Source organism: Ambystoma mexicanum, chromosome 8 (genome assembly GCF_040938575.1).
Source record: "Ambystoma mexicanum isolate Mex_15411 chromosome 8, UKY_AmexF1_1, whole genome shotgun sequence".
Taxonomy (NCBI): Eukaryota; Metazoa; Chordata; class Amphibia; order Caudata; family Ambystomatidae; genus Ambystoma; species Ambystoma mexicanum.
This window is the reverse complement of record NC_090929.1, coordinates 593,478,611-593,498,788: the sequence shown is the minus strand read 5'-3', so window position 1 is coordinate 593,498,788 and position 20,178 is coordinate 593,478,611. Positions and strand designations below refer to the sequence as shown.

The following is a 20,178-nucleotide window of genomic DNA, read 5'->3' as shown; positions in this document are numbered from 1 at the left end:
TCTCAATCGCTTTGCCATTAGTTTGGACCTAATAAACTTCAAAGCTTGGTCCCGATTAGCGGATAATCCCATGAGCTTTGATGATCCAGAAAAAGCATTTAGGTCAGCTCAATTGCTACCTTATGCAGTTGAAATTCAGGTTAAAGAGGAAGTCACCATCCCAGAAAGGACCCGACAATTCTCCCTGGAAGTGAAAGTTAAAAGGGGACAAGAGTTGAAAAAACCTGATGCTTACATACATCTAAATGCTTCTCTCCAACAGAAAGGGTTGGGGGTAAACCCAACTCCATTAGTCAACATAGAACATGACACCATTCCAATAGAGGTGGATAACAGCGACTTAAAGAGTATTACTCTAGCCGCAGGCACCATTATTGGAATGGCGGTTGATGACCGACATTTTTCCATCGACTTAGTAAATGAACTGTTAGGACCAATCCCCAAGGACTGCGTTGACAGTGACAGTGAGGACAATACAACACCAGACAGGATTTTTACCCGGCATGGGGGGGAACTTCCTGGTGTACACTTCCTGCCCTTATGGTAAGGAAGATGTGATGTGTGACTTCAGGAGGGATGAGGTGATTTTCCAGGTTCATGAGGGCTGCCTTTCCCACCTGAAGCCTCCGGTCCAAATCAGCACTCTGACCAGGGACTTCTCCACCCAGAGAGTCAACCTAGCTGATGCCTGTGTGACTCTGGAACAAAAGCAAAAGTTGAAACAAGTGTTCTTGGATTTCCAAGATCTCTTTGCGGTAGACTCATATGACTGTGGTCGCACTGACATCCACACAACAACAATCCCCACGGACCCTGGCATGACTCCAGTGTTTGTGAAGCAATATCGCTTGCCTCTCGCATCCATGGAGTCCCTTACTGAAATAATTAAGAACCTTGAGTCCTGGGGAATAATCCGTCCAGTCCACAGCACCTTCAATAATCCGGTGCTGGGAATACTGAAGCCAAACGGCCAGTGGAGACTCTGCGCCGACCTCAGGGAGCTCAACAAACGGGTCCATACTTCCCGATGGCCTCTGCCCTACATTGACCAAGGGCTGGCCCAGATCCAGGGGTCACAGGTATTCACTGCAATAGACCTGACCAATGGATACTGGACCGTGCCGGTCAGTAGGGAGGACCAATACAAGCTGGCTTTTACCTTTGGGGGCCAGCAGTACACATGGACCCGGACTCCTTTCGGATACCTCAACTCCGGCAATGAATTCAACATTTTCCTACATAAGGCCATGCCCAACCTGGGTGCGAGGGGTAACCTGGCTTATGTAGATGATGTCCTCATCAAAAGTTCATCTGTGGAGGAACACATAGCGGAGATCCGTTATGTTCTGACACAGTTGAGGGCCGCCGGAGCAAAACTTTCCTTTCAGAAAGCACAGTGGTGTAGAACCCGTGTTAATTTCTTGGGGCATGAGATTACTCCTCAGGGCCTCTGTCCCCAGGAAAAGAAAGTGGAAGCACTTCAGAAACTGAAAGACCCCACAACTCTGCGGGAACTAAGGAGCCTCCTTGGACTGACTAATTACAGCAGAAAGTTCATTGAGGGCTACGCAGAGATCACCAGACCCCTGATTCATCTCCTGAAAGGGGGGGTCAAGTGGGAATGGGGTCCAGAACAAGCCGAGGCAGTAAGACAACTCAAAAGAAGCCTCTCACAAGCGCCTTGCCTAGCTTACCCTGTCAGAAACAAGGAGTTCTTCCTGGAGACGGGGTTCTCTAATACGTGCTTGACGGCAGTATTATACCAAAAGCATGACAAGGTCAATAAAGTAATCTCCTATGCGAGCAAAACTTTATCCTCTGTGGAGGAAAAATTCAACGATTGTGAGAAGGCACTCCTGGCAACGGTGTGGGCATTGAAGAATTACCGCCCGTTTATCCAGGGGGAACACATCATAGTGGAGACTCCACACCAGCCTCTGCAATATCTCCAAAGTGATAGAATCCGGACCGGAAATGTGAGTAATTCCCGAATTACTTCCTGGATTCTGTCAATGCAAGGCTTTCCTGTGGAGGTCCGATATGGCCAAAACAAGAAGAGTCCCCTCGCGCAAGGTCTGGCTGACTTGCATGATTGTGCCAGAGAAAACTGTCTCGAGGACGAAAGTCTAAAAATCAAGGACAACACGGAGGCATACCTTAATTCCCCACACAAAGTCTTTGAAGAGGACAAGTGTGAGGGAATGCCCACTGTCTATGTGGATGGATGCTCTTACCATGTTGACAACAACGGGGAGAAAGAACTGGTGGCCGGCGTAGGGAATGCATGGGTGAATGAGTTCCCAGAACCCTCCGCTGGATACAAAATTGGTCCCCGAAGTAGTCAGGTGGCAGAATTGATGGCTGTGCATCAGGCCATCCTCACTGCTGTCCAGCATCAACTCCACGAACTGGTCATAATCACAGATTCGGATTATGTACGGAACGGGTTCGTGGAGCACCTGGTTAATTGGAAAACCAGAGGCATGTTATGTGCTAACAACAAACCCTTGAAACATGGGAAGTTGATCCAAAACATTGATGATCTGGTCACCTCGAATGAGATGACCATCTATTGGAAAAAGATCAAGGGTCATTCCAAAGTAGAGGGACCAGACAAAACTGGAAATGACTTAGCTGATCAGCTGGCCAAAACCGGGGCCATCCAAGGGGATCTAATTGAGATTGAGTCCCTGTTGGGGGAAATCCAGGTCACTGCTATCACTAGGTCCCAGACAAATGCTCACAACGACCTTTCAATTGCACAATGGAGTAAGGAGACCCCTGATGCTGATTTGATTACAGCTCAGAAGGGGGATCCAATAATTGGTAAATTTTACCAGCACCTTGAGGACCCTGAGAACTTTCCCCTGACGGATACCGATTACATTGGGAAAGAGGACCTAAGAGTGTTGATGAAATGTCCAAAAATGTTCCGAATCCAAGACGGTTTGCTGGTAAGGAAATCCAAAGCTGGCCACGATCAGTGGGTGGTTCCTACCTCATTCCGAAGCCTGATGTTAAGTCACGCCCATGATGCGGCCACCGCCGGTCATAGGGGGTTTCACACAACACTGGAAATCTTAAGAGAGGTTGCATACTGGCCACACATGGGGCAGGACCTCGACCAATACTTGAAGGGGTGTCTTGTGTGTGCACAATTTCAGCCATCCTCCCTCACGCACCGTGCGCCTCTCCAAAAGAGGGGGATGACGCTGCCATGGTCAGATTTACAAATCGACTTTGTAGGCCCCGTGATTCGCTCTGCTAGGGGGAATAAGTACATGTTGACCGTCACATGCTTGTTTACCAAGAGGGTGGAATGTCTCCCAGCCCCAAATTGCAAGGCAGAAACTGCAGCTGCCTTGATGATTAACCACATCTTTTCCCGTTTTGGTCTACCTCAAAGGATTGAGTCAGACAGAGGTAGCCACTTCACCAGTGAAGTAATGACAAAGATGTGGGAGATATTGGGGGTCAAGAGAAAGCTGCATATTGCTTATAGACCAGCTTCTTCTGGGGCAGTGGAGAGATATAACCGGACAATTGTGAGCATATTAAAGAAGTTTGTGGCAGATTCTGGGCCAAGTTGGGATATCCGATTACCTCTGGTCCTAATGGCCATCAGATCTACCCCTTCATCTGCAACCAAAATGTCACCATTTGAGTTGATGACTGGGCGCAAGATGGTGCTTCCTCAGCATTTGCTCTACAGGACCCAAGAGCAGACACTGATAAATGCCTCCACTACTCATGAGTATGTGGAGAATTTAAGGAAACACCTCCAACATGCTTTTGCTTACGCTCAGCGGAATCTAGAAAGATCGGCTGATAGCATGAAGACCCACTATGACCTGAAAACTTCCAGGAAGGAATATCAGGTGGGGGACCGGGTCTATCTATACAACTTCCAAAGAAACCAGGCAAAACAGCGGAAATTCTTGCCTACATGGAAGGGACCCTTTGAGATCATCGACAAGATCTCCCCTGTGGCCTACAAAATCCACATCCCCAAAGGTCCTTTGGCAGCGGGGGAAGACAAGTGGGTCCACATAAACCAGTTGAAATGTTGCCATCCCAGGCACACTCTGCAACAACTGGAGGAATCCTCTGGAATCCTAGAGGGTACTGTCTCAGACTAATTCAGTTCCAATCCTAAAACATACCACATCTAGTCTCTAAAATATTGTTAATTGCATGAAACTGTCTCTTAGTTATACTGTTTTTTTTTTCAAAATAAGAATGTAATGTTTCGTTATGATGAAATGCATATGCTGCCCCACTATCTCAACAGTGGTGGAAAAACGTCTATGAATAGGTATTGCCGCTCTTCCTTTGTCGTCCTAGGAGAAAGAAAACCTTGAGACGGGCCAAGGAGGACGATCCGGAGACCGGGAGCTGAGACGCAACGGGCTAGGGGTACCGCCCAATTGTCCCATCAGGACCGGCGAGGAGAACCGATCGATCAGTACCGGATGGAGGAAAAGATGCTGAACTGTGCCATCTACCGGAAGAAGATGAGAAAAACATCCCAGATCTTGCGGGTCCCACCAGTGAAGGATCAGATGGCCACCGCAAGAAGGGGGGCTCGTGGGATGTATTTACCCATGCATCCGAGCCCTACCTCAAAACTGTGCAGTACTGACATGAAAACATCATGATGGCCAGAGCTTCCCAGAAAATGCACAGGGAAATGCATGAAGAATAGGCTGCCACTCATTTTTGCCGATGTTATGGGCACAGAAGGACACTGCCTAAAACCACCATTGGACTACCCACACAGTAGTCTGAAACCATTGGGAGTGGCAATGCTGATTGCCAAAAGCAAACCCATAACTGTTGGGAATTCATTTTCTTAAATCCCAAAAAGGGGTGCAGTACCAGTACTCACCACTATCCAAAAGCCGGCGTTTTAAAACAACACCAGATTTTACTTTTTGCAAAACTGAATAAATGAACCCAAAACAGGCCAAAGAAAGACTTACTGAGAGGTGGATCCAATGTAAAGTTATATTCTGAAGTGACTTGAAGGTTTATAACAAGACTGGCTGAGCTGGGGATTTCAGCAGTTTAAGTAAATTTGGACTGAAGGACATTAAAAATCTCAAGGTATAAGAGAAATGAGTGACCTACTTTGAGTGTCACATAGGTTGCAATTGTGTAAATGTCATAGTTTTGAACTTAGAATCAGCATTCTAGCTGCATACGTAAAAAAAATTGTCTTGACTTAAACTGGGAAACAAAAAGTGACATTTTATCTGAAACCTGGCTTAAGGAACTGAATTCTGCCTGGCAACTACCCCCATCAGGAGTGAAACTTGAGTCACAGCTGTGTTCCCAGGCCTAGCTGCCCTTTTGCTGCTCACACCAAAAGGGATATGACACTTCCCTGATTGAATTACCTGGGCTCTGCAGGAAATTGAACAAAGCCCTGTCCTGACTCAGGCAAATGTTTTATTGGCGGGAGTCGTAAATGGAGCTTCCTCTTGGCAGAAGCTGGGAGGGGCAGGGTCTCTGAGCTTGCCAGAAACTGGAAAGACTGGTTTCTGTACCATGTGACATGAAAAGACACACCTCTATAGCCAGAATATGGTTTTAGAAAAAGATGAATAACTCATAGAGCGGACATGTGAAAATTGTATAAATGACACCATAATTCTTGTGATTTTTCTGCCCACATTTTAAGAGGTTTTTAGAACCGGTGGCATGTTCAGGGGGGTTTTAGCGGAAAAGAGGATATTACTCAAAATGTGTGCATGTGAAAAATCTGACACTTCATCAACTAAGGTCCATACTCCTTGCGCACATGTGTGTAAATTTGGGTCAATGTCCGGAATTGCAAAATCAGTTAAAAAGTGAAATATGTGCCATTTCTGAATGCAAGCCCCCAGGAAGAGCAACGTTTGGACAGGGTATATCTCCTGTGATATGTGATGTGTGCATGTAATTTTAAACCAATGTTTACCTGTGCAAATATGTCTTTTGTTATCAAATATAGAATGTGTGCAATTTGACTGGGGAGTGTCCTCTCTGCAAGCCATAAAATGACATCACTCTGACACAACTTAGCTCCCCCAATCAAATGAGAAATGGAAGTTTGACCAATTAGAAGCTGAGAGAGAGGTAGGGTCAGTGATGCTAGAACACACCCACATTCTAAACACATAAAAGCAGACAGACAGGACAGATAGGACCTTCAAATCCATTTGCAGCTGGAAGCTCTGCCGGGAAAATCCATACTTTACCTCCATCAATCTCCAGAGAAAGCTGTGCAGAAAGATCCAGACGTTAAATCCCTCAATCTTCAGAATCCAGAGAGAGAGCAGGCCCAGATCACTGTGAAGTGCAGATACCAGAGTCCAGTCCTAAACCTGACCAGATCAGTGGCAAGGCATATTTCTAATATATTGTGAGTACCTAGAAGACTGTGCAGAACCAATCTCTTAGTTAAAATAATATAATCCAAGCTATTTTAATCTAAGTAGAACTGCCTCCTAACTGTCACCTGTCATTTGTAAAGCTGTCACTTGTCATTTTCTAGTTGCAAGCTGCACTTGTCTTTTTGAACTTTAAAATTTCAAATCTGAAAAACGACCTTTATTTAATCGTTCATATCTCCGCAACCGTTTGTGCTAGAGACTTGCAGTAACTTTCCCCTGAAAGCTGAGAATCGTGGCTTTCCTACGAACCTAGAACCGCATTCCTACCCCCTATGGTTTTGCCGTAACCGTGAAAAACGCACTCGCGAATTTTGCCGCGATTTGCAAATTTCTCCACGTGTGAAAACAGAAGCTGCTTGCCTTCCATTTGCCAGAAATTCGTTTAACCTGCTAATCATCCCTGAATCATTGCTAGTGTGAGCCTGGACTAATATTAACTTGATTTCACTCACCCTGAACCTCCTAGACGGAATTAAAAGCAATTTAGCATATTTTTCACTTAATTGCCAGCACATATCAAAGCATTTTGCCTGTGTTTTAAACTTCTGTAGTCTAAGTTGCTGGGTTAACTGAATCACATTTAATTGCATTTCTGAGAACTGTGTGCCTTCCTTCCATTTCCTTGCATTGCATAAAAGGGGGGGGTGAATTGTACAAGAAATTGATTACATTGTTTTGGCTGAAATCTTATCAAGTAATTTCTGTACTGCCTTTCATTTAACATTGCATCCATTTGAACTCTATAAAGCATTCTCTATCACATTATTCTTCTGTCCCTATTTACCAGTGTGCTACCTTATCCATTTCATGTCAACTGCTTAGTGATTATCAAGAAGTGTGCTAGTGCCAGACTATCCATTATTGATTACTGATCAGATTGTGATATTCAATTATTAATTTATTCTAAAGTGTGATATATATATACCTATTGTTTAAATTATCCATTAAACCATTTTAACTTGCAAAACAGAACTACTTCTTGTCTCAGTGGGGTCAGGAGGATTCCAAGAGAGGGGTGTTATATAGGGGTAGTCATCCAGAACGCATGAACTGGACATAAAGATATATCAATAAGGGTTTTCATTCAGTATTCTAGACTAGGCGTTGACTTGGCTGTAGTGCTGAATTGAATCCTCTTACACCATACTTGCCCTTCTCACATTAACAACACTCATAGTCTACGGAATTAGTCTCGCGCCCACCACTGAATACACTACCCCTCAACACTCAGCCAACTACCCCGCCATGACACAGACTCAAACCCAACTACTGTTGAGTCGTAATAACCAAACTGAAGTACCTCATCAAGGTTTGACCTTTGAATCCAAACCATGCAACACCACATCTAGAAACTCTAGACTCCGAGTCAGATTGGCCAAACTTTACGAACCACGTGCCTGGACACTGACCTCATCTAACCGTAGCAAACCTACACATACTAGGGGCACAGAAAAACCACACAGTCTAAACTTGAAGACACAGAATGCATGTATGCACACCTCTATCACGACCCAAGAAAAGATATGTACACTGCCATCCACTCTCCCCCACCTAAAAGGTGCACTATTTAACGCTAGGTCCATGATTGCTCACACCACAGAGATTGCTGACCTTATCCAGACCGAAAACCTTGACTTCCTGGCCATTACGGAATCCTGGTTACATGCCGCGGCAGGACCAGCTATTATGTTAGCAATCCCAAACGACTGCACCATCCTAAGAGCAGACAGAAGCGAAGCCTGCGATGGAGGCATAGCCCTTATTGTTAAAACCAACCTATCCACCAGGCTAGCTTCATCTAATGACTCTAAATCTTGCGAAAGCCTAACAGCCAAATTTGCTATTAACAATACCCAAACCATCACCATCCACCTCATTTATAGACCTCCAGGCCCTATTGGTACCTTCGAGGAGGACATCTCCACCATTCTTTCGCATGACCTAAAACAATCTTCACAAGTCATCCTACTAGGGGATCTAAAATTGGGCTTCAATGATCAATACGACCCACTAGCAAGCGGAGTGGCTAATTTACTCTCTGAACTAGGCTTTTCACAAAAAGTACTCCACCCTACCCACAACAAGGGTAGAATACTTGACTGGGTGGCAGACCACAATTGCAATGCCTCCGTCCTATCGATCTCCCCACTAATCTGGACAGACCACCACCTTATAACATTTCTTCTAGAAACAGACTGACCTACTCCTACCGTAGCCCAGCTAGCACCAGCCATCCCGACCAGGAATAAGAAAAACATCACCCCAGATAACCTACTCCCCCTTATCCTCCCTACTCTCAACTCACTACCAGATAACCTGGACCCTGAAACTCTGGTGAATGAGTATAACAAAATTATGTCATCTGCTCTGGACGTAATTGCTCCACTGAAAGTGAGATGAAGCAAACCTAAAGCCCACCTCAACTCGTGGTACACCCACTACCTAAAAACGCTTCGCACCAAAAAAAGACAATGCGAGGTCGCATGGAAATTACAACCATCAGAAGAAAATAAGAGCACCCTGAGAGACATCTCCACCCTTTACAAAAAGGAAATACTGTCGGCAAAATGGGAAACATACAACACTTGAATAGCCCAAGCCAACTCTAGAATGAAGGAACTCTTCATTATCCTACAGGAAATAGAATCTCCCATCCCAGTGCCGGACAACTGTGTCAAAGATAAAACATGGTGCACCAACATTCAGCAAGCCCTAGCTCTCAAAGTGACAACTCTCCAATCTAAAATTGCCATGAAAAAATCATCGCTCAGTCTGGATACTAAACCCAAAATAACTACCACCCCTCCCATAAATAACATCGACATTCCTCGTTTCAAGTTCTCTAAAGTATCTATTATTGAGACTGAAAAAATCATACTGTCACTCAAACCATCTAATTGTCAGGGGGATCAATGTCCAGCACTACTGATAAAGGACGCAGCTAGCGACCTGGCCCCCTTTATCTGGTACACCCACTACCTAAAAACGCTTCGCACCAAAAAAAGACAATGCGAGGTCGCATGGAAATTACAACCATCAGAAGAAAATAAGAGCACCCTGAGAGACATCTCCACCCTTTACAAAAAGGAAATACTGTCGGCAAAATGGGAAACATACAACACTTGAATAGCCCAAGCCAACTCTAGAATGAAGGAACTCTTCATTATCCTACAGGAAATAGAATCTCCCATCCCAGTGCCGGACAACTGTGTCAAAGATAAAACATGGTGCACCAACATTCAGCAAGCCCTAGCTCTCAAAGTGACAACTCTCCAATCTAAAATTGCCATGAAAAAATCATCGCTCAGTCTGGATACTAAACCCAAAATAACTACCACCCCTCCCATAAATAACATCGACATTCCTCGTTTCAAGTTCTCTAAAGTATCTATTATTGAGACTGAAAAAATCATACTGTCACTCAAACCATCTAATTGTCAGGGGGATCAATGTCCAGCACTACTGATAAAGGACGCAGCTAGCGACCTGGCCCCCTTTATCTCAAAACTCATTAACGCCTCATTCGCAACAGGGTCCACACACAGTAACCTAAAAGAATCTTGGGTACTCCCATTGCTTAAAAAACAGACGCTAGACCCAGCCATACCTACGAACTACCGCCCAATCACCACTGTGCCATTCCTCTTAAAAATTATAGATAAAGTGGCATACTCTCAAATACAGAAACACCATGAAACCAACAATTTACTAGGAGTACGGAAGTCTGGCTTCCGCCACCAGCACGGGACCGAAACTGCCCTCTTAGACCTCAAGGCGCAAATTGATGAGCTTAGGGATCAAGGCAAACCAGCCTTACTCCTCCTCCTGGACTTTTCAGCTGCATTCGACTTTGTTGACCATAAGGTCCTTTGCAGACACTTGGATGTGGCTGCGCACTTCTCAGAAGAAGCCATAAATTGAATCCAGTCCTTCCTCAACAATAGGACTATGAGAGTCTTCTCCACCACTGCGGCAGCAGACTCCATCCCCATCACATGTGGTGTGCCCCAGGGATCTTGTGTTTCTCCCACACTTTACAACATCTACACTAAGCCCCTTTTCGATGATCTGGACCATCTTGGTATCACCTACACTAATTATGCAGATGATACTCAGATTCTCCTACCTCTTACCGGTGATTACGACAAGGATTTGGCCTTGGTGAACAAAGTGTATCTCATCATCCAGGCATGGATGGCCACTCACGGACTATGCCTGAATGATGACAAAACTGAAATCATCATCCTGGGCACACCCCCTACCCTAAAAAAACTGGGCCCTAACTACTCTTCCTTTAATATTGACAACAACCAAATTACAACTGCCCACAAGGTTAAAACTCTGGGCTTCTACCTGGACTCTACCCTCTCTTTCAATAAACAAGTCAACACAATGGCCTCTGCAACTGCCTACACCTGTAAATTGATAAGAGCAGGCAAACCCTTCCTATCAAACAACAGCTGCATCACACTTGCGAGAGCGCTCGTGTTATCAAAGTTGGACTACTGCAATTCACTCTACATTGGGGCTATTAAGGAAGTTGTCAAAAGAATTCAAACTCTGCAGAACAATGCGCTTAGAGCAGCGCTAGGTATTCCCAGGAGAGCCCACATCACCGAACTTAGACGAGCCAATAACTGGCTCTCCACTCAGGAGAAAATCCAACTAAAAATTGCCTCGCTGGTCCACAAATGTCTTAATAACGCCGCACCACTTTACCTCTCCGTAAGATTCACGAGAACAAAACCCACAAGAATCACCAGATCCGCTAACTCCAACAATATATCCATACCCAGAGTTAAACTGACTAGAGTCGGTGGATGTAGCTTTCAGGTGAAAGCAGCTCAACTCTGGAACTCCCTACCATCCACCCTGAAGACCGACCAACCCTACCTCACTTTCCGACAAAACCTCATAACGTGGATCAAAAATGCAGACATACAATAGTTCACCAATTGCCTGGACTTATTTATCGATAGTAGTTTCTGATCAGGACTGTAAATACATGCATCCTCATTTGCCAATTATATATTTTTGTACATGTCTATTGTATATTACTATATATTTCCTTGTTTTGCTTCTCTATTTTTGCCATTTGCTCCTGTAACTAAGCTTCAAGTTGTCTTATAAAATGCGCCCGGTTACCCCCGTGTCTGGTGCGCAATACAAGTAATAAAAACAAACAAACAAACAAACAATATAAATAATTATTACAAAACAAATTTGTGTTCCAGTTAGAGTTACAACATAATTTTACTCGCTTATGAAATTCTCCCATTGAGAATTGGATTACGTTTTTACTCCCTAAAAAATCATTTTACTCTCAACTTTAAAAAATAGGGAGTAAAATACTCCCACTTCCAAATCTTATTTGGAGCACTGGCTGTCATTATAATAATGTGGTGGATTAAAGGATGACTACATGCAGTGACGGAAATTACCATGTGTGTGGGTCCTTGGGAATAAAACTGCTGAAACTCATTATGAAGGCCAGTATTGGCCGAGTCAAACGTGCAAGCTTGGTTCACAAGGCGGACCTGCACGTGGGCATCTGTAAGTAGGACCGGCACGGGGGCATCTGAAAGTGCTTGAGCATAGGTGAGCCATTGTGACTTTCGTTTCTAGACGTAGTGCGTGTGGCCTGGTCATATAGGAGTCAGTGGCGTGTACAGATTCCTTTGACTGGCGTGGCCCAAGTGGGGCACAGACTTATGCAGGGGTGGCATGATGTACGAGTGCACATACACACATAATGATCATAGTTTGGGATAATGGGGTGGCACCTGAGATGGCCAATCAGATTCCAGGGGTAGCAGGTGCCACCTCAGGCCACTCCCTGGACATGCCACTGATGGGAGTCCATCTCTTATTCACAAGAGATACAATTCCAGATGCGCCCACTCAGGGACCGTCTTTTGATGTGGCAGGTCGCGTGTGGTGCAGGAACATCGGCATATCATGCAGAGGCCATCTATGAACTCCATTGCCTGTATTCATGTGGGTGGAGGCAAGAAGTCCTGGTGCACTCGTGCAGGCTGATTGCTACAAAAGGGCTAGTTTGGTATGTAGGATGCCAACCACAGAAGGAAACCCGGGTTGGTATTTTGGCCCTAAAACATGACATCTGCCCTCACCCCTCTCCCCACTTAAGTGGGCAGTCAGCGCCAATACATATGTAAGTGTCAGGCAGCAAACACCCTTCCACAAAGCACTTGTCTTGTTTGAGAATGAAGGAGATATGCGTTGTGTCTTGTAGGCAGAGCGCAGCGCTCATCTGTGGAAAAAGCACATCACGGAAGTGCACTCTAGCCTTTGTGAACCAACCGGTGTTTCTTCATGTCCCTCGCTTCCCTTATTTGCTTTTAGAAAGATGCTGCACAAAAACGTATCCCAATAGAGCCTAGCATTTTACAGGTTCTGTTCCCCTCCCACTATCAACTCTGTCTACTGGTGGACAGGGGAGTTGTTAGGTCTGGAAAAGACCCAGGGCTAAGCTGATGTCGGAACTGTTGGGACTGGGGGCTAGCTATAGCCTTTTGGCTGTAGCTCCTGAGATTCTATCCGGGGCTACAACCAAAAGATCAGGGGCTATAGACCCCTTAGCCCCCCCTAGCAACGCCCCTGCTGGTGGATGCAATAGGGGTCGCCAGTAGAGAAGAACAACACAGACATATCTTCGCTTCCATTCTTCATTTGTGCTTTAAACGTTATTTTAAAAAAAGGTTTTTCAAAGGCCCATAATCCTAAATGAGTTGTCAGACTAATCCTAGAAGCATTGCTTAGTGTTAATCTAAATTCCCTTCTAAAAACTGAATTATTATTATCATTAGTATATTATTATTGGTAGTATTAATAATAATAATATGACGTTGTTGTTATTAATATTACTTTTATTATCATAATGCTAACAATAATATATATCCCCTTAGAAATACATTGAGGTAGTGCACTCCTACATCAATTTAGGCCATTTTATGATGTGACCAGAGTTTTCTCCGACTCATTTTTTTTATAACCGCTTAAATTAACCCTTGCACGACAAACATAACTCATTACTAAAGAAGAGTGGAACGGTAAACTTACTTCACTGACTGCATTTTGTAGCACATTTTACTGAAATGGACCCGTGACACTACTCGTGCCCTGGCAAGCGCTTTGCGAAAAACTTGACAATGGAAAATGTGATTTTATTTTTAAAACAATCCATAATATTTATGTCAATGTAGTCCACAATTGAATTCACTGAAAGTAATATAATTGCAATGTTCTTAATTTATTTTTTAATAGCAATATGTATTCCAATGAGGGACAATATGGTCTCCAATAGACAAGCCCATTGCATTTTCACTATTAACAATGGTGTCCCATCTGTTTTAGTGCACTGGTCTTCATACCGTGGCTCTATTACCCCACAGGACGCAAAAGGATTTCCACGACGAAGCAAAACTCTTCCAAAAAGTAGGATTGGGGCTTACTCAATGTGAGCATGTCAGGTGTTACTGCATTTGGGGGGGCCTGAGTAACATTTGTTTTACTCAAGGGAGCTCAGTATGCAAGGTATGGAGACGACTGTCTTATGGCAACGGAAGATCGTCATCACGCTCTACCTAAACAATACCCTATCTAACTAAGGTGGTAGCGAGGATGAAGGGAAGCGAGGAGGTATGCCGTGTGTTGGGTGAAGTGACGCTCAGTTAGAATAGTTTGCTGTGAGGCTTTTACGGCATTGGAAGAGGCATAATTTAATCAGCCGCTGTAAGCAGAGAGAGTATTCCATGTACTTGAAGCAAAGGCAGTGAAATGGCAGCCCCCACTGTAGGCCACTTAGTCTTTAGGTCATGACTCTGAGGTGAGAGGCTTCCTTCGAGGCCTGGGACAATCCTAGCAGGAAAGACTATCCTTCTGGAAAATAGTAAACTGGGGTCTAGCAAACATTTGCCAAACCCGCCATGGTATTTAATGATGTCCGCTGCAGTGGGGTGTTTTCGTTTGTAATAGCCTGTGCTCAAAGTAATGGCCTGAGGGAATCAAGACCAACCATGGCTGCCATTATCGTACCTCACAGGTGGTCTGTGACTGGGAAGACAAAGGAAAGGAAGATTAGGGGCTTTGGCTTAGACGCAGCAGTGCAGCCTCCGTCTTGGAAAGACAGCTACAGGAGAGAGGGATAGTGGACTTTGCAATTGAGCCCAACTCAAAGTAACACTGATGATATTGCCTCAAGGCCGGGCATGTTGATGAAAGGAAGTGAGAGCAGGAGGCAGCAGGATGAGAAGAAAGCAGTGGGGACAGAGAGGACAAGGAGTCAAGGGCAAGGTGAACGGGGGAAAAGGCGACTGTGCGTGCAGTGTGCTACGCAGCGACTTCAGGAAAAAAGGCATTTGATGTCATTTCAATAGCTACTATGGCAATCTTTGACCGAAAAAGGGAATAGGCCATTCAATTTTTGACATTACATTGATTTCATCTAGCCAATACAACCTACATTTGCTTTGAAGTCACAAGACCAATCAAAATCACAGATTGGGTTTGGTAGGATATGTCCTAGTTCGCACACTTTTGGACTTTTTTTGAATGCCCTAAGTTCTTATCCTCAATTATTAAAGTCGGATACTCAATCTATTGAGGGCCAGGAGCCCTCGTCCTACTCTTTGCCGTTGATTCACGGCTGCAAGACCAAAACAAGTATACCCTAAAGGGAATACTGAAGGAACTTAATAAAAGATTATCGGCCACATCAGGAAAAATTGCACACAGAGCACTTACGGATTACTGTGTAATAAGGTCTTTGAAAGTCCAACAGATCTTTATGGTCAGCCTTTGGAGTTGGCGTGTCATGGTGGGTGAACCAAGAGTCCAATGTTGGTTGTCCTTAATCTATGTAAGTCCACTTATGCATTGTCCCGGGTGACTGTTCCATTTACCCCCCTCCACAATCTGGTCTGAATGTCCCTCAAACTCACCCATTGTAAGAAGCTCAATGCTTCCCGTCAAATCTGATTTCTTATCTATTGTACGTTCTTTTATGATTGAAAGAGCATTCGTCCTCCTGTATATAAATAAATACATTCTCACACCAGCGTTTTTAGCAGCTGTTGTTGATTGGATTCCATAATCCATGCATGCAATGAGGGGCAGGAGTCAAGTAATAATATGACACCTTGGGAGCATGTGAGAATATTTTCTTTGGGGTAATACATTTAAGATTGTCAATTGGTTGTAGAAAGATGAATCATATTCCTAACACAATGCAAGTTGCATTAAAATGTGTGTAATGTTTTTCTCTTCGCTCTTATACGTATGGATTTATTCCTAGGCTATTGAGGGAAAAACATGCCTGTACCTCAACACGTTGGGATCCGCATTCACTTATTCAGAAGAATGATATTTCAATACATATCAACATGATGTGCTTAACACAGAGACTGACTTCCGAACACAATTACATTGTTTTATTTGTCATAGTAAAAAGTTTAGCTTTAGGAGTTGATGGCTTAAAAGCAAAACTGTGCTTTATTACACACCTACTAATCCGATGATACTAATAGGCAGACAGAGAACGCGTGATATTAGTAGATCTGACAACAAGGCCAGTGCCTGTGAAAGGTGAGAGCTTAAGTGTAAAGTATGAGCCAAAATAGAGACAGACTTGTAGCTGAGTCTAAAGCAAGTCAGCTAGCCTTTCACATGTTTGACCTTTCTTGAAATGGCCTATTTCCTCCTTAGGCCATCTCTTCTTTAAGGTTGATGAGTGCCAACTGGAGTTTTAATCTAAAGAGAACACTGTCAAACTAGAACAAATGAACAGCAACAGCTGAGACTTACTTCCAGTGGAATTGGAGGAGTGTCGCTGGCTGGAGCCCGACCGGGATAAGTGGCCTTCGGCTGGCAGCGGTGGTGGTGGTGGTGGGTAGCATAGGCTTTCTGGAAGTGGAGGAGGTGGGGGAGGAGGTGGCAGTTCCCCCGAGGGCTTGTTCTCTGTAGCATTTCCATTCTGCACTGTGTCATCCGCTAGCAGAGAACCCTGCAAAGAACAGAAGAACCATCACATTGTTGAATTTCTTGCGCTTTTTTATGAAGCCAATATTTTCCAATATTCCATAACATGTATAATATTGTATATGTAAATATTGATGTAAATATGTATAATATTCCATCAATATTCACTTTCACTACATGTTTTGGTGCAGGTTTTATACCAGAAAAACATGCTTCAACCACCAGCCAATTTCACACATACTTTTTCTTTAGTGTGATATGGTTTACATGAAACCTTACACAACACATATACATAAAAAAGACAGTTAAAAAAGAACATAGAAACGTATTCACTCAATCAGAAGAGAAATATCATTTAAAAAACGAACGTCCAATGGCCATAATTGAGGGCACATTTTCACCGCTACATTAGGCTTTACCATAACAATTCCTGTAAATGAACAAAATTAAAACTGTCTAATTCTTTGTAAAATACAGTGCTCCGAATTGAAACGAGTATCTGACAGTCCAGTACTCAGTGTCGTTAAGTTTCTAGAACATCAGTTGAGTGGCAAAACCGACATGAAGAGGAGATCTCATTACATGTACAAGTTGATCAATTATTTGTCCTTTCTCTAGTATTAATCGAATTGAGCCTGAAATGTAAATATAGTAAGCACAATTTACTACACAGAAAGCATTTCAAGTACAGTGAAAGTTGGTATTGTTTTCGAGGAAACCTACCATATTCAGAAAAGGTAGAGTAAGTATGGATTGCCTCAAGAGTAGTCCTCCAATCCTCCCTAAAAGGATTAGTTTTAACAGCATCCGGGAGAATCTTTAGGCTCTCGGGAGATGAGTCAATAGAGTAAAGCAAATTATGCATCCGATTTTAATACAAATTGATGGAATTAACAGAAGAATCATCCAGCATCTGATGTAAATCTGTGTAAAGTGATTTGCCCGATGGAGACAAAAACGTATGATAATTTGACCACTGCCTCCAATGGTAACGGGCATGTAACGATATAAGATCCAGTTCATGATAAATTATTGGGTTTGGTATAGAACATGCAAGCACCAATACATTCTTCCAAATCTGACCATGTAAGTAGTCAAGAAACGAACCAAGATCTATAAGAGAGATATCGAGCCCATAAAATAGAATAGGCTCACTTTTAGAAAGGTAATATTTCAAAATAGGTAAGATGGAAAATGTACACAGTTTCACATACAGGCGCTTTATATGGGACATTAAAGGAGAAAGTTTGTCTTTCAGCGTTGACTTCCACATATACAAAGAAGCAGTGTTTGTAAGATAGTATCCTAGGTACTGTAAAGATGCAACCATCTCGACTGCAAAAAGTCGAAAACAAAAATGTCGAAAAAAGAATTTGGCGAAAACATAAATCAAATGTGTTTTTATTATTTGTATGTTTTTTTGGGTTTAGCTATAAAAAATAAACAGGGGGTTAGGGGAACCCCCCATTAAAAAATAAAATTAAAAAACACATTCGAAATTTTTTTTCAACATTTTTGCAGTCGACATTTTCACTATAAACCATCTCTACTCTTTACTCCCTCAACGACCATCACATTGTTTTCACTTTCCTATTGTTATAGAAAATAACCACTTTGGATTTGGAATCGTTTACCACAAGATTGTTCATTAGGGTATATAAATAAAATATATTCAACTTATGTTGGAGGCCCCACAGAGTTCTGTCAAACAATATAAGATCGTCCTCAAGGGCGAGCCAGTGAATCCTCAAATGGCTCAATTTCACTGGTATCAAATCGTTGACCCGCCAGAGTGCCTCAATGTCACTAAGAAAGACATTGAAGAGTGTGGGGCCAGGATACACACCTGTCTTAACCCGAGATTGGAGGGCACAGGTCTCAACACCGACCATTCCTGATTCAAAGAAATCCTCAAAGTCGGATTCGGAAGCAAGAGTGCAATCAATTGAACCAATTTAAGTGAGACATAGTAGTTTAATCATTTGGACCACAACTGCTCTCGTACGACACAGTCAAAGGCTGAAGACATGTCCAGTGAAGCCATGTAAACAGTACCGGCTTGATTATGTTTTACGTTGTGTAGCAATTGGGTCAATATAGTGGCATGAAGAGGACTACCCATGATCTGCCTGAAACCCACTTGAAAATGAGACAGAATATCAAATTGGTTCAGAATTCTGTTCAGATGTCTAAGCAAGAGTATTGCAAAGACCTTGATTGTGGAGTCAAATAAGGCTATAGGCAAATAGTTGCCGGGCTCGGCCAGGACCCCCTTTTTATAGATTGGTATAATAATGGACTGAGACCAAGATAAAGAAATCATGTGAGTTTTGTAAATAGTGTCAAAATTTGGTTTTAAGAATCTTGCCAATAAACAAGGGTCCTTTTTCAATAAAAAGGGGGGAGTAGCTCCGGTCCTGGTGCCCTAGATGGTTTCAATTTTGTAATGGCCCATACCAGATCTTCGATATTCCATGGGCAATAACCTGGAATAATGGAAACTCTAGTGGAATCAGGAAGATTGAAAAAAGCAGTATGCATACTGAATTTCTTGAAAAAAAAACAACCCATGTAGGTTCCTGCATGACATCTCCAGTCGTATGCATTGTAGAATCCAAGATGTTGTTAATTTGAGACCAAAACTGTCTAGTATCAGACATTATTAGAAGTGTCATCATTGCTTGGTTATCCCTCATATGTATGTCGTACTTGAAATATTTTACAAAGTTTTTGTGACGTTGGAAGATATGCTTTATGATGTTTAGATATTCATCCAGATGGAGACCCCTATCTTATAGAATCCTAATATTTTTCTGTTTTTCACAAGTTGAAAGCATGATTCTAGCATCGAAATAATGGGGATAACTTTTTTGGTAAAGACCTTGTATTCAAAGGACAGTCTCCTAAGACAGTTAGCTATGGACACGTCTAGAAGAACCAAGTGCACTTGATGCGGAAAACCCTCTATACCAGGGGTATTCAAGCTGTGGGGCGTGCCCCCGCAGGGAGCCGCAGCCGCATCCCTGGGGGGCCGTGAGAGCTCAGCATGAAATGTAAAAAAAAAAGGTTTTTTTTGTTTATTTATTTTTTTAGATTCGAAAAAATGGGCATGGCCAGCTCACATGGTCGGGATGAAGCATGAAACTGTAGGCACCAATGAAAAAGTGGCCCACAGATGTAAATGTATATTCATTCCTTTAGTCACAGACTGTTTGAATATTACCAAGGGGTGCTTTGTGTTAAAATATAATTAAATTATGATAATTAAAGACTATTTATTCAACAACAATGGTCAAAATTACAAACTGCATAATGAAGTAACTCATCAAACTGGCCCACATTGGCCAAAAAGGTGGCCCATTTTGACTGGCCTCCAGCCGAGAGAGTGTTCCTGGGCTGGCTGAACTGTCAAAGGGAAACATTATTTCCCTTTTCCAGTTCAGTTTAGTTCCCCAGCTGAACATACTCACCGAGCATGCAAGTGCTGGGGCATTTTGCTTCGCCAGCATTGCATAGCTCATTGGAAATACTGGCTGAGGCACTGCATGTCTGTATGTACGAGGGGGAGCTCCTGCGCCTCCTCGCACATACAGACAGAGCAGCTGGAGCAGGCCGTTTCAGCACCCACACGCAGGCCAATGCAGAAGGTACGTTTATGTTCATTTTCTTTTTATTTAAACATGTGTATGGATGCGTGTATGATTGTGTTATGAGTGAGTGTATGGTGATGGATGCTTGTGTT

General features: G+C 43.3%; 1 protein-coding gene across 8 annotated transcripts in view; it reads right to left on the bottom strand.

The window, feature by feature from the left end:
- The window catches only part of ESPN (espin), a 1,343,653-nt gene that overhangs the window by 342,586 nt on the left and 980,889 nt on the right, over nucleotides 1-20,178 (bottom strand). For all 8 annotated transcript variants that reach the window (XM_069610300.1, XM_069610294.1, XM_069610295.1 and 5 more), the window contains one exon: nucleotides 16,263-16,461. In XM_069610300.1, coding sequence (XP_069466401.1) covers nucleotides 16,263-16,461 — 199 coding nt within the window. The remainder of the gene's footprint in view (nucleotides 1-16,262; nucleotides 16,462-20,178) is intronic.